Source organism: Oryzias latipes, chromosome 3, assembly GCF_002234675.1.
Source record: "Oryzias latipes chromosome 3, ASM223467v1".
Lineage (NCBI taxonomy): Eukaryota > Metazoa > Chordata > Actinopteri > Beloniformes > Adrianichthyidae > Oryzias > Oryzias latipes.
Window position 1 is genome coordinate 10522255 of NC_019861.2, and position 12821 is coordinate 10535075.

Genomic DNA, 12821 nt, shown 5'->3' on the forward strand with positions numbered 1-12821 from the left:
ACGCCTCTATGTTCAAGGAAGGAACACCGCTTCATACATACACTGTTGTTAGCGACTACAGCCTATTTCGTTGCTGACATTTCCATTCGATAGCACTTCTCTAAACTTTACTTTTCCTGAAATCGCTGGTTGAATCTTCATGTAGAGGAGCGTCGGTCAAGATCGGTTGCACTGGTGTTTCAAGTTGTTGTTGGAGGCAGCCGCGCGAGGTAAGTTAAACTAAAGTTAGCATGTTAGCCGAGATCCAGTGTTAATGATGGCTGGTTGTTGTGCTAATGTAGCTAGCTGCTGCTTAACCTTGTCCGAGGGATTTAGTAACGACCGAGAACTTAGTCCTCTTCTGTCACATACAAAAGCCTTCGTGTTCAGTAAAAATAAACAGAAATGTTCGCGGTGAAGTTGCTGCATCGAGAAGTTAGTCTAAGCTACTCGTTAACAAGGCTAGCAACTTTGACTTAGCAGACAGGCTAACGGCAAGCAGCTTGACCTAACATGTATTTTCCCGTAAGGTGATTCTTTTTCAACTAAATTTTGTTTTTCGACTCATGTTTAAAATACGGTTGTCGTGGAAATGGCTTCCCCCTCCTTTTTTTTGGTCGAACATTTTTTAAATACTAAAACTTCCTCCATATTTTGACGTTTATGCAACGTTCCTAAGTAAAAATGTTAGCTATGCATCGTCCCGGGCTAACCACTAAACGTGGTGAAATTTAAAAATTGACCGTCCCGCTTATGTTGTTGATGAGACGCTAATGTGTGAGAATGAAAACATCTCACTTGTGTTCCTTCCTGACTTCAAACACGCATCGATGTTTTCTGTTCGGTTTATCCAACCCATCAATGCTAAAGCTCGTCTATCTAATGTTTTAGTTAGCGAGGTCCCCGTTTGCAGTGGACTTTCAGTTCTAACCTCCTTTCAGTGACAAACTCGTTTGTTTGTCCCTAACTGATAACTTACTGACTGCATGTAGTAGCCTAACGTATGTGCCGTATAACTCAACGCTAGTTGAACTAAAGTCAGCGCCAGCCATCAAACGAGCAAAAGCAGTGCGCTCGCCGAAAACGGATAGCCTGGTCTTTAGCTCGGAGGGGGAGGGGAGGAGGCAGGGCTTCAAGCGAGCGACACAGATCGCCTACGTGCCTACAAAAAAAAACGCTTGGTGGATAAATGGGCCTTTTTTCTAATGTAGCTGTTAGGTTTTCACGCAGATCGCTTTTTGTCGTATCATTTTCGCGTCCCGTCGAATATTTGTCAAAAAATAAACAGCGAAATGGACGATCTCGTCGAATAAAGACCGTGCGCCCTGCCGCCCTCTTCACCGAAAACGGTGGCGAGCAATGAGGCACACCAATTCCCCCCCTCCTCCCTCCCTCCCACAAGCCGAGTGACGTTTGCTTAGGGACCGTCAGCAAATGGCTCCTCTCCTGTGGAAACCCATATTTAGAGAAGGCATCTGTCATACTTTGTTACGGTGGGGAAAATGAGCTCTGCCAATAATAAGTCTTGGCTTTTTTTCAACTAATCAATTGAAGTTCAAACATTTCAAATAAAAAAAAGAATTTACTGTGAAATGTCTACGGAGCCCTGGGCATGGCATAAAAAGAATTAGATCAATTTGTTCCATCAAACTAAAAATTTGCATCCATAAATGGCCTTTTTAAAGCACTTTGTGGTCTCAAATAAGATACGTATTTGTGTGCACAACATACTAAATTGTGGCCATAAATGGTGATTTTTACACTCAACATACCTATTCATGACCACAAATAATTAATTTGAAAGAACAATCTATAATGTCATGCCCAAGTCTCCATAAAAGGCTGTTAATTATCTATTTACTAGTATCTTTTTTTTTAATGCAGGGCTTACATGGTTACCATGTTATGTGTGGCATAAACTGCACTTTCCATGTTCCTACCCGAATATTTTAACTTCCAAGCATGAAATGTAAACATCTTGCATTCTGAAGACAAAAATGCATGCCATCTGGTTGTGTAAATTGTAACAAAGAACAGTATAGAATAGATGATGTGGTCAGATTAAACTGAAGTCCAAGAGGCAAATCTAACTAATTCAGTGTAAAGCCATTTTAAAAAGCTCTGTTAGTTTTGCCTGAGTACGTTGTCGAGTTACAAATCCTACCTCATGTATTTCGGCATGTCAAAAAGCTTTGGGATTTACTCCAAGCGCATGTTTGTAATTTTTTTTTTTTTTTTGAAGCTCCTATGAGCATGAGTATACGATGAAGAGGCGAGTGGAGGACCAGGAAGTGATATTTGCTCCCCAGCAACAGCATCCACATCGCACCCCAGTTCAAGGCCTTTCAGAAAACGTCCAGCACCGGGCCCTCGCCCCAGCCCTCACTGGGATAGAGGTGGCTGCAGATAGCATGCAGCCATCAACCGGCATTCAGTATTCTCTCCCACAGGGATACCAGGTAGGGTGGCATCGAAGCTGTTGTTTTTGTAATAGGTGTGTAATGGATCACAAAACTCACAGTTCGTTTGTGTAACAGTTCTGGAGTCATGGTTCGGATCAGAAGAACGGGAAAAAACAACAAAATACAGTTTTATGAAAATCTTCAAAACACATGTTTAATAAAACATATATAGAGTACCTTAAAACACACACATAAATGTAAAATACATCAAAACATTTGCTCATTCAGGCCTATTTATAAAAACAAAACATGAACGACATCTTTGAACTCAAGATATTCCTATTTATAAAAAATACTCAGCATGGCCTTAGAACAAAAGTGCTTTTTGAAAAATTGCATCTAGAATAAAAACAATTCTTATTTAGTAAGAGAATCAAGAGATCAGAATATCCTAGTTTACATTCTTTCACTGTGTTCCCTGCTGCTATGGAGCCGCTCCCACTGGTCCCAGAAGAGCAGCGGCTTTCTCCTGCCACAGTGCGGGACAGCTGCTGCTCCTCACCGGGAGAGTCTGAAGGATTTCAGAGAGCCGTGTCGCGCCGCCGCGCTTTGGTGCGGTTCTACAAAATAAACAAACCTGGTATCTCATGGTTCACTTCGTCCGTGATGAGGTTGAGAAAAGCTTTTGACTGAAGCGGCAGGTTTAAACACTTTTGGACAAACGTCAAGCAGCAACTTTGACACGTGTTAAAATAAAGAGTACAGGAATTTACTGTGCGCACGATGGGGGGGGGGGGGGGTCATGTTAAACGCGTATGCCGAACTGTGGCTAGAGATCCGTTGCACCCCTATTTTGTGAGCTTAGAAACATTTTTTTTTCTCTTATTCTATTTATTTATTATCTTTTTTCCCCCCTGAAGGTGCCTACCATGCCTCAGAGCACAAGTGGACATGGACACAACAGCACTGCACCCTATGTTGGTCCTCATGTACACAACCTTGCAGTCCAACAGCAGGTCTCTGCAGTTGTGCAAGGTCATGTCCATCCATCTGCACCCATCACTTCAACTCCCGGGCAGCAGCAGCAGTTTCAGCGACTGAAGGTGCGTACACCTTTTAAAACAGTTCTGCAAAAGTACCACAAAAAATGATGTACACTTATTCATGTCACTCAGCAGAGGGGTACTAGAAAAACATTTCACTTGAATTTTCATTTGATTTGTTTTAATGGTAGTTAGTTTTTAATGGGCTAAAAACAAATGTCTTTCTGGGCTGTACAGGTTGAAGATGCCTTGTCTTACTTGGATCAAGTGAAATTGCAGTTTGGAAATCAGCCCCAAGTTTACAACGATTTCCTTGATATTATGAAAGAATTCAAATCACAAAGGTAAATCTTTTCACACAGCTTTTGCTCCTTTGACACATTTTGAATTTGGCTACCGAGACATGAAATGTATCGGCCTGTTATTTTTTGTGTTTACAGCATAGACACTCCAGGAGTCATCAACCGCGTCTCCCAGCTCTTTAAGGGCCACCCAGACCTCATTATGGGTTTTAACACTTTCTTGCCACCGGGATACAAGATAGAAGTACAAACCAATGATCTGGTTAATGTGACCACACCAGGGCAGATCCACTACATCACCCCGCATGGCATCTCTGTTCAGAACATACCTGCAACTGGAGCATCCAGCCAACCTTCAACCCAACCCCAGCAACAGAGTCTGCCCCAGGCTGGCTTGCACACAACCACAATCCCTCCTGTCGCAGCACAGCCTACTGCCACCAAAATCAGCAAGGTACCTGTTTACTGATGCACTTTTAGGAGAAATCTGTTTAGGCAAATATGAGACATTTAATCTTGAAAGTAAATTATAACTGAATAGATCAAAATAAAAGGCTGAATTTATGCACGCTTCACTACTGAAACCCACTGATGCGTATTTAGCTTCATAAAACACAGGAGGAAAATAATATAGTATTGTATTTCATCAACATAAAGAAAAGGTCAACTAAACTCTTCATCATCTGTGTCACTCTGAAACAATTCTGCCAAAACCTGAGCGGCACTTCTTCTTCTGTGTTGCTGTCAGTAGCAATTATAAGTTGCACCCCCAGCTAAACTGTGCAAAAATCATGACTTGTACTATAAGAAATATGGTAAATAAAGTATGTAAGAAAACCTAGAGCCGTTCTAATGTACTTGTACTTTCTGGTTCCTCCCAACAGCCTGTTCAGTCTCCAGCCCATACACCAACCAGTCAGCCCAATCCATCCATCCCATCTTACGCCTCACCGCGCTCGCCCTCAGTGCAATCGCACACCCCTGTCAGCAGCACACCATCCAGCGGGCCACCGCTCCAAAACAATCAGCCGGTGGAGTTCAACCACGCCATAAATTATGTCAATAAGATCAAAAACCGCTTCCAGGGCCAGCCAGACATCTACAAGGCCTTTCTGGAAATCCTGCACACATACCAGGTGAGAAATGGGACACAAATGTAAGGGTTATCTGCTGACACAGGAAAATACTTGCAGATTTATTCCTTTTCTTTCTATTTTTATTTTTATTTTTATTTTTTGGTAAATTGCAACCAATCCAGAAGGAGCAACGAAATGCTAAAGAAGCAGGTGGTAATTACACCCCAGCACTGACTGAACAAGAGGTTTACACTCAAGTGGCAAGACTCTTCAAGAACCAGGAGGACCTGCTGTCAGAGTTTGGTCAGTTCCTGCCTGATGCAAACAACTCTGTGGTAAGAAAACCTGGGAATAAGCCTTATTTTTGTTTGATTTTAGGACACTAATCTGATCGTTTTTGTGCCTGTACTTACTCTGATCAGAAATTTCTTGACATGTTAGTGTTAAGTTGTATTTGCTGTCACTGCAAAACAAAAACATGCAACTGTTTTTACAGTATTAACCCACTTTAAAACGAACAGTTCTGCCTCATTTTTAATGTATTTTGGCCAGATTTGAGGACATCTTCGGTTAAATGCTCATAGGTTTTTGGATTATGACGTGTAAAACCTTTTTCCAGTTACTGAACAAGACTGCACCAGATAGAGCAGAGTCGGTCCGCAATGATCACGGCGGTACGGTTAAGAGACCCCTGCTGAACAACAAACAGCGGCTGAGTCAGAACGGCCTGCCAATCAAGAGACCTGCTGGAATGAGTGCCACGCCCCCTATCAAGGTAAACGTACAAATAAAAACTAAAAATCTTTAAATGGCTTGAATTGTTTTCTACAAAATCATATCATTTGTCACAAATAGTTAACTCAAAAATCTAAACTGTAGTTTTACTTTTTTTAAGAGTTCCTATAATATTTAATGTTTACTTTCTTTTGTAGAAGAAGCCCAAAATGATGGGGAAGGACCACAGCCTGACGGAATTGGGAAAAATCAGCACCAGCACTGAAACCATGTTCTTTGAGAAGGTTAGCAATGGAGCTTTCAGCTGCAGTGTCGCTTAAAAGAATATGTTATAATCTCAGAATAAGATTGTTCGCTTCAGATATGTTTTGGGTGATTTGAAGTTGTTTCCTTTTTACCACATGAACACAGGTGAAGAAGGCTCTACGGAGCGCAGAGGGATACGAAAACTTCCTCCGCTGTCTGTACATCTTTAACCAGGAAGTGATTTCGCGCACAGAGCTGGTCCAGTTAGTTATTCCATTTCTTGGGTAGGTGTTTTTGGATATCCCCATGTCGTGCTCTGACACGCATTGAATTATTTAAATACTTTGATAAATAAAACTTAGCAACATTAGTGAAATAAAACCTGTCGACTGTCTAATATGTTTGGGTGTCATTGACAGCAAATTCCCAGAGCTTTTCACGTGGTTTAAAAACTTCTTGGGTTACCGAGAGTCCAGTTATGGGGAGACGAGCCACGCAGAGAGTTTGCCTAAAGAGCGATCTACAGAGGGAATTGCCATGGAGATTGACTACGCTTCATGCAAGAGGCTGGGGTCCAGTTACAGAGCACTGCCCAAGAGCTACCAGCAGCCCAAGTGCACTGGAAGAACACCACTATGCAGAGAGGTACACAGTAGTTTGTGTTGTTGAACATTTTTCAGGTACTCTGTGCTTTTATTCTGAAAGAAAGATAACGTGCAGACAACAGAAATCTCAAAAAGGAGTCATCATTCTGTTTTTTGATGGCTGTTTTTCATTCTTGGCTGCTTTTCTGACCCCAAGCTGCTGTTTCAAGCACAAAAGTTGAACTTTATTTCCGTTTTTAACATGCGCTTCAATACTCATAACAATAATCCCAACTTTTTGTTTTCGTTGGAAATGTTTTTTTTACGCATGTAGTTATTGCTTTTTTCCTCTCAGGTTTTGAATGACACATGGGTGTCTTTTCCATCGTGGTCTGAAGATTCCACCTTTGTGAGCTCAAAGAAGACTCAGTATGAGGAGCACATCTACAGATGTGAAGATGAACGCTTTGAGGTGAGCAGCACAGTGTGCTTAGAGTCAAAACATTTAATGCCGTCTATTATGTTGCGCCTATAAAGGTTCCTCTTTGTCTTGTACCTGCGTCCGATGTAGCTGGATATTGTGCTGGAAACCAACCTCGCCACAATAAGAGTCCTTGAGACCGTTCAGAGGAAGATATCTCGCATGTCAGCTGAAGAGCAGCTGCGCTTCAGACTAGACAACACATTGGGTGGTTCCTCAGAGGTCATTCACCGAAAAGCCATCCAGAGGATATATGGAGACAAAGCCCATGACATCATTGATGGGCTCAAGAGAAACCCGGCAGTGTCTGTCCCCATAGTGCTGAAGAGGTAAAAGTTTCATTTTCTCTCAACAGTTAGGATTTGATGGACAGCCATTGACAATCTGCAACCTCGTTGTGCGCTTTAGGTTAAAAATGAAAGACGAGGAGTGGAGGGAAGCCCAGAGAGGCTTTAACAAAATATGGCGAGAGCAAAATGAGAAGTACTACCTGAAGTCGCTCGATCATCAAGGCATAAACTTCAAGCAAAACGACACCAAAATGTTGCGCTCAAAGACTTTGCTGAATGAAATTGAGATGTTATATGATGAGGTAAGTCAACTTCTTCCACTTCTTGTATTCTGTGAACAGATGTATGGTTTGTCAGTGCAACATTTATGTATAAAGAGTCTACACAAGCCCAAGAATGACGTTTTGGTTAATGTCCCATGAATGATATCTCAGAATTTGAATAACTAACTTTACATAAAGTGTGCAGCTGTTTAAATATGCCAAAAGTTTTTTTTGATCCACTATTACTGCTTGTTTGCAAGATTGCCCAACATTTGAAACGTTCTCATCTGTAAATGTTTGACAGCGTCAGGAACGAACCTCCGAGGAAACGGGGACACCGCCTCCGAGCAGCCCGCATATGACCTTCACCTACGACGACAGTCAGATCCTGGAAGACGCTGCCGCTCTGATCATCCATCATGTCAAGAGACAAGTGGGCATCCAGAAAGAGGACAAGTTCAAGATCAAACAGATAATCAACCACTTCATCCCTGACCTCCTGTTTGCGCGGCGTGGAGAGCTTTCTGATGTGGAGGAGGAAGAGGAGGAGGAGGAGGAAGAAGATGCAGAGGTGGACGAGGGTGGCCCCAAAAAGCACAACGGCCTGTCGGGCAGGAGCCCCGTCAAGTCGAAGCTCCTGTTCAGCAACACTACAGCTCAGAAGCTTCGGGGCGCAGACGATGCCTACAATTTGTTCTTTGTGAACAACTACTGGTACGTCTTCTTTCGCCTTCATCACATTCTCTGTTCCCGTTTGCTGAGAATTTACGGGCAAGCAGAGAAGCAGATCGAGGAGGAGGCGCGCGAGCGCGAGTGGGAAAAGGAGGTGTTGGGGCTGAAAAAGGACAAGAATGAACACCCAGCAATCCAGTTGAAGATGAAGGAGCCAGGTAATTGTTTTATTTGATTTGATCTTGTGACTATTTGTCCTTCTGAAGCTACGTTCCCTCTGGGCATTTGAGGAACATGTGCGTTCTCTAACGTGCGTTTAGCCCATGGTGATCACACTAGATAAGCAGGGAGGGGCAGCACAATTCACAAAGGGACACTTTGGGAATTAAAAGGTAAACATCCATACATCACTACCAAATCCGAGTCCCTGATTGGTCAATGTTTGACCTGGTTTAAAGCACGTTCTATCGCTACGCGCTTTGTACGTAGAACTCAAAACGGCAGAAACGTGCATAGCTACGCTGGAACGCTGGAACGTGAGACACAGAAGCCCGAAACTCACATTTATGCGTGTTTACTTTGACTTTTCATTGGAAGTGGTCACTTGAACCCGCGTTGCTGATGGCGTTGTGAACGTAGCTTCATGGAAGGCTCCTGTCTTTAGGTGGGGATAAAAAGGTTCCTGTTTCTAAAAATCCAGTGAGTGTTGGTTATTACGTGCAAAAATGACGTTAAAATGTAAATTGAGAAAATTACTTTGAGTAGAATTCTCAATAGCAGAAAAGAAAAGCAAGCTGTGTACATAAAAGACATAAACCTTAAAGAGTGAATAGTTCACCTCTTACTGTTTTTGTCCAGATGATGAAGCAAAAGTTTGTGAGCAGTGATGTAGAACGTTTAAGCTATAATAACGTTCAGTATCACTTTTTATTGTGCACCCAGCAGCCAATCAGAATCCAGTATTCACTGGGACAATGGTACAAGTATGAGATGGAGTTCTTGGGTATTAAATATTTTATGTTCTGCATACTCTAACTCTGGTTTACTATAGATTTTGTGAACTTTTTGTTACATATTTCTTCATTATTTTGTTTCTCATTTAAAGGCTTTATACTCCAAATTACAAATAAAAGTATTTTTTATCATCTTGAACTATGTAAAGTAGATTTTAACAGCAGCCTTCAAAACATCTGCTTCTGTAGATCTTTCCTGACACGCTTTTCCATTTATACACTTTAGCAGAATTCAAGCCCCTCCTTTTTTAAAGTTCTTATCTTTGTTAAATGGACACAACAAAAAGGTTTTACTGAGACATTTTAGGACATAGAATCAGGATTAAAAGAGCCTCTCTAGAGCTGGTGGTTCATGGCTGAGCCTCTTCTTTAGATCTCACAACCATTTCGTTGGTTTCTTGATCTTCAATTTGTAAACGGACCCTTCCTTTTTTTTGCAGAAAAACATGTTTTCTTCCTTCTTTCTGCAGTGGACGTAGAGGTGGAGGACTACTACTCTGTGTTTCTGGAGATGGTGCGGAATCTCCTGGATGGGAACATGGAGCCAGCCCAGTATGAGGACTCCTTAAGGGAAATGTTTACCATCCATGCCTACGTTGCCTTCACCATGGATAAACTCATTCAGAATATTGTGCGGCAGGTCAGCATGCCTACAAACAAAGCTCCTTCTTTTTGCACTCTCTTGGCTTTGGACCTCCCTCCCTATAACCAGCTACATGCTTGTGGTTTCTCAGCTCCAGCACCTCGTTACTGACGATGCATGCAGCCGTGTCATGGACATGTACCTGAATGAATGTGCCAACAAAGGCACAGGGGGCACACTGTCCTCGCAGACATCCAGGGCCGCAGCAGAGGGGGGCTACCAGCGCAAGGCAGAGCAGCTTATGTCCGATGAGAACTGCTTCAAGGTAAAAAAAAACAAAAAAAAACGTGAAATCGTAACGCCCACTTTCAGTGCCTGGTTGCTGTGCATTGACCACCAATGGCTCCTGTTTTTACTCAGGTAATGTTTGTGAAGAAAGACGGAGCAGTCAGTCTGGCTCTGGAGCTGCTGGACACAGAAGAGGAGAACTCCGACGAGCCAGCAGATGCTCAGGTACGAGTCCATGCAACAGCAGTTTATTTCAATCCAGTTTTTGGGTTAAAAATAGGACCACAGGTAGCTGGAAGCTTTGTTTCCATGTTGGCGGAGTTACCCTGCTGCCATAAATAATAAAATGAGCAGAAAGGAAACAGAGGGAGTTGAAAACAATGAAATAGCTTACAGCCATTACCTGCCGTGACTGCTACACGTCCCTCACTCTATACTTTTTTCAAAAATGCACCTTTTCTGTTGGTATTATCTGCGTAGCAACTATTTTATGTTTTGGTTGCCTGCGGTGGGCGAATGGATCGATGTCATTTTTAGAATAATCTGCAAAAGTAAACCCTTAAAATCTCCTTGACAACTGAGGCTTTTAATTAGCCACGCCCACATTCCTAATGTGTTCAGTAAGTCTTCTGTCTTGTTCAGCTTCAGCCTGGGATTCATGTATGACATTTTACAAATTATCTGGTCAAAAATGTGCTTTGAATGAACGCCACTCTTACCAGCTCACCACGCCAGCGTGGTTCAAAAAATAAACTATTTGTAATTCCAAGCTTTTTCCCAATGATGCTCCAGGAGTTTGGAGGCGATGAATCAAAATCCCTATAGGAGGAGTTTATTGTAGAAAGTACTAACGGTGATTACATATTTATTCTTGATATTCAAGATGGCGACCTCTCCCCAAGATCGAAGGTCAACAAAACTTTGGTTGTGGTTGTAGACTTAAACTGGTGGTGTGTGCGTGAAACATTTTCTCATTGTGTGAAAATGGCCATACTTCCCACCTGCGCACATCATGGGCGCCAAGCCGTAGGTCCTGTGGCCATCCCATAATAATTTTCACACTTCCCTTGGAGATCCCAGATGTGTGTGTTTTGGTTTTGTTACTTGGATTTTCTTTTCTTTTTTTTTGAGCCCCATAAGAGATTCTTTTATTTTTCATTTTCTGTTATACCTGCTGGGATGTCAAATTCTTTTGCTGGGTGCAAATGTTTTGTGAGTTTTGGAGTCTAGCGGCTTCAGTCCAGCACATAATTATGAAGTAACGTGGGAGCTTCCACTCTTTGGGTCGTGCCTTTGGAACCTCCCATAGCAGGCTGGTGTTGGGCGCACATATCTGCTGATCAGTTGTCATTTCTAAGCCAAATGGGTTTGCATTTTGGGTTTTATTCATGTGCCTGTGGAGAGAAAAACCTGGAGTTAGAGCGTCTGGTGTCTCTGGGCTTCCTGCTGGACTGATGTTGTATTTCTTGCATGAACTGCTTCAGTTGTTTGCGCTGCAGTGCGCTCCGTGTTGCTGCTGTGTGTTTGTGTTGTGTGAGTGGAAGCACACAAACTCTGATATCAGAACGGTGCTCCTCCTCCTGACCTAACCTCCATCCACGTTACTGTCGTTAAAGTGACACACTACGCACCCACGGGTGTTTTTTTTTCATTCATTTCCTTATTTACTCATTGCTGCAGTTGTTGTTGTTTTCCGTTGGTTGTTTTCTTTGTGTGTATTTTTTACTTATTTATTTTTGTTTACATTTAATTTACTTTGTAATAAAAAAGCAGTTTTTTTCCAGATGTTCTTCTGTTTTATTTAGTGTTGCTTTTGTCCTGTAAATACATTGAAGGCCACTTTATTTTTTTTGGTGAATGTCACTCTCACTTATGAATGTCCTCGTTGCTGCTGCAGATAAGTGAATTTTCCCATCGTGGGATAAATAAAGTCATCTAATCTAATCTAATCTAATACTGTTGTGCTTGTTCTGGTTTCCAGAGGTGGTCAGACTACATGGGCAGATACCTGACCTCAGATTCTGCATCCCCAGAGTTACGTGAACACTTAGCGCAGAAGCCGGTGTTCCTCCCCAGGTGAGACTCCTGCCCTGTCCCCTTAAAGTTTCCTTTTTAGACAGTTGGGCTCATCCTTAGAGGAAGAACCAAAGGCCATCCATCTATCCATCCATCCATCCATCCATCCATCCATCCATCCATCCATCCATCTCCAGCAGACGTGTAGAAACCAAACCTTTGACACCTCTGGCCTCACTTTAAAGTTGCACTTTACATGGTCACTTTTTTCTCTTTATTTGGAACTTTATTTATTTCATTCAGTTCCTTTTTACTTAAGCAGTTTCTTTGTTTGAAAGCTGTTTTTCCTTTTTGCTGAATACAAAAAAAACATTGTTTTTATTTTATTTTTTACTGTATTGCATTTAATTTCTGCTGTAAAACAATAACTAAAAGCAACTAAAGCTGCAAAATCAAAGCAGATTGTCAGAACATCCTTATTCCTATTAGCTTTAGAACAAGAGCTTCTGTGAGTGACACTGGTTTCTCCTTCTTACCTGAGTTTTCTATTTTTATTTGAATGTTGTTTTTTATCTCTGCGTAACATTAAAATACATTTATTTTTAGTCTGTTAAGCCCAGTTTCATTTTGTAATCATTTTTATTTAAACAAAAAAGGATTTTCGATGGTTTAATGGTTTCCCTTCCATGGGTTTTGTTTTTATCCCTTCTTATCTCTTTTTTTTTTTTTACTTTTATTTTCATGCCTTGTACATAGTAGTAGGGTTTGTAAATAAAGAAAATATTTGAATTGTCTGCTCAAATGTGGATGTTTTTCTTTCCTGAAACACGAAGCATAAAGATGAAGGG

General features: G+C 41.8%; 1 protein-coding gene across 1 annotated transcript in view; it reads left to right on the forward strand.

Annotated features, from left to right (window-relative positions):
• The window catches only part of LOC101163723 (paired amphipathic helix protein Sin3a), a 19099-nt gene continuing 6278 nt past the window's right edge, over positions 1-12821 (forward strand). The window contains exons 1-19 of the mRNA XM_004066860.4: positions 1-209; positions 2222-2438; positions 3302-3484; positions 3662-3768; positions 3865-4180; positions 4611-4862; positions 4985-5137; positions 5422-5577; positions 5735-5821; positions 5949-6067; positions 6203-6428; positions 6723-6839; positions 6939-7177; positions 7257-7440; positions 7706-8291; positions 9557-9726; positions 9821-9994; positions 10090-10182; positions 11939-12033. Of these exons, the coding sequence (XP_004066908.1) occupies positions 2244-2438; positions 3302-3484; positions 3662-3768; positions 3865-4180; positions 4611-4862; positions 4985-5137; positions 5422-5577; positions 5735-5821; positions 5949-6067; positions 6203-6428; positions 6723-6839; positions 6939-7177; positions 7257-7440; positions 7706-8291; positions 9557-9726; positions 9821-9994; positions 10090-10182; positions 11939-12033 (3452 nt within the window). The 5' untranslated portion in view covers positions 1-209; positions 2222-2243. The remainder of the gene's footprint in view (positions 210-2221; positions 2439-3301; positions 3485-3661; positions 3769-3864; positions 4181-4610; positions 4863-4984; positions 5138-5421; positions 5578-5734; positions 5822-5948; positions 6068-6202; positions 6429-6722; positions 6840-6938; positions 7178-7256; positions 7441-7705; positions 8292-9556; positions 9727-9820; positions 9995-10089; positions 10183-11938; positions 12034-12821) is intronic.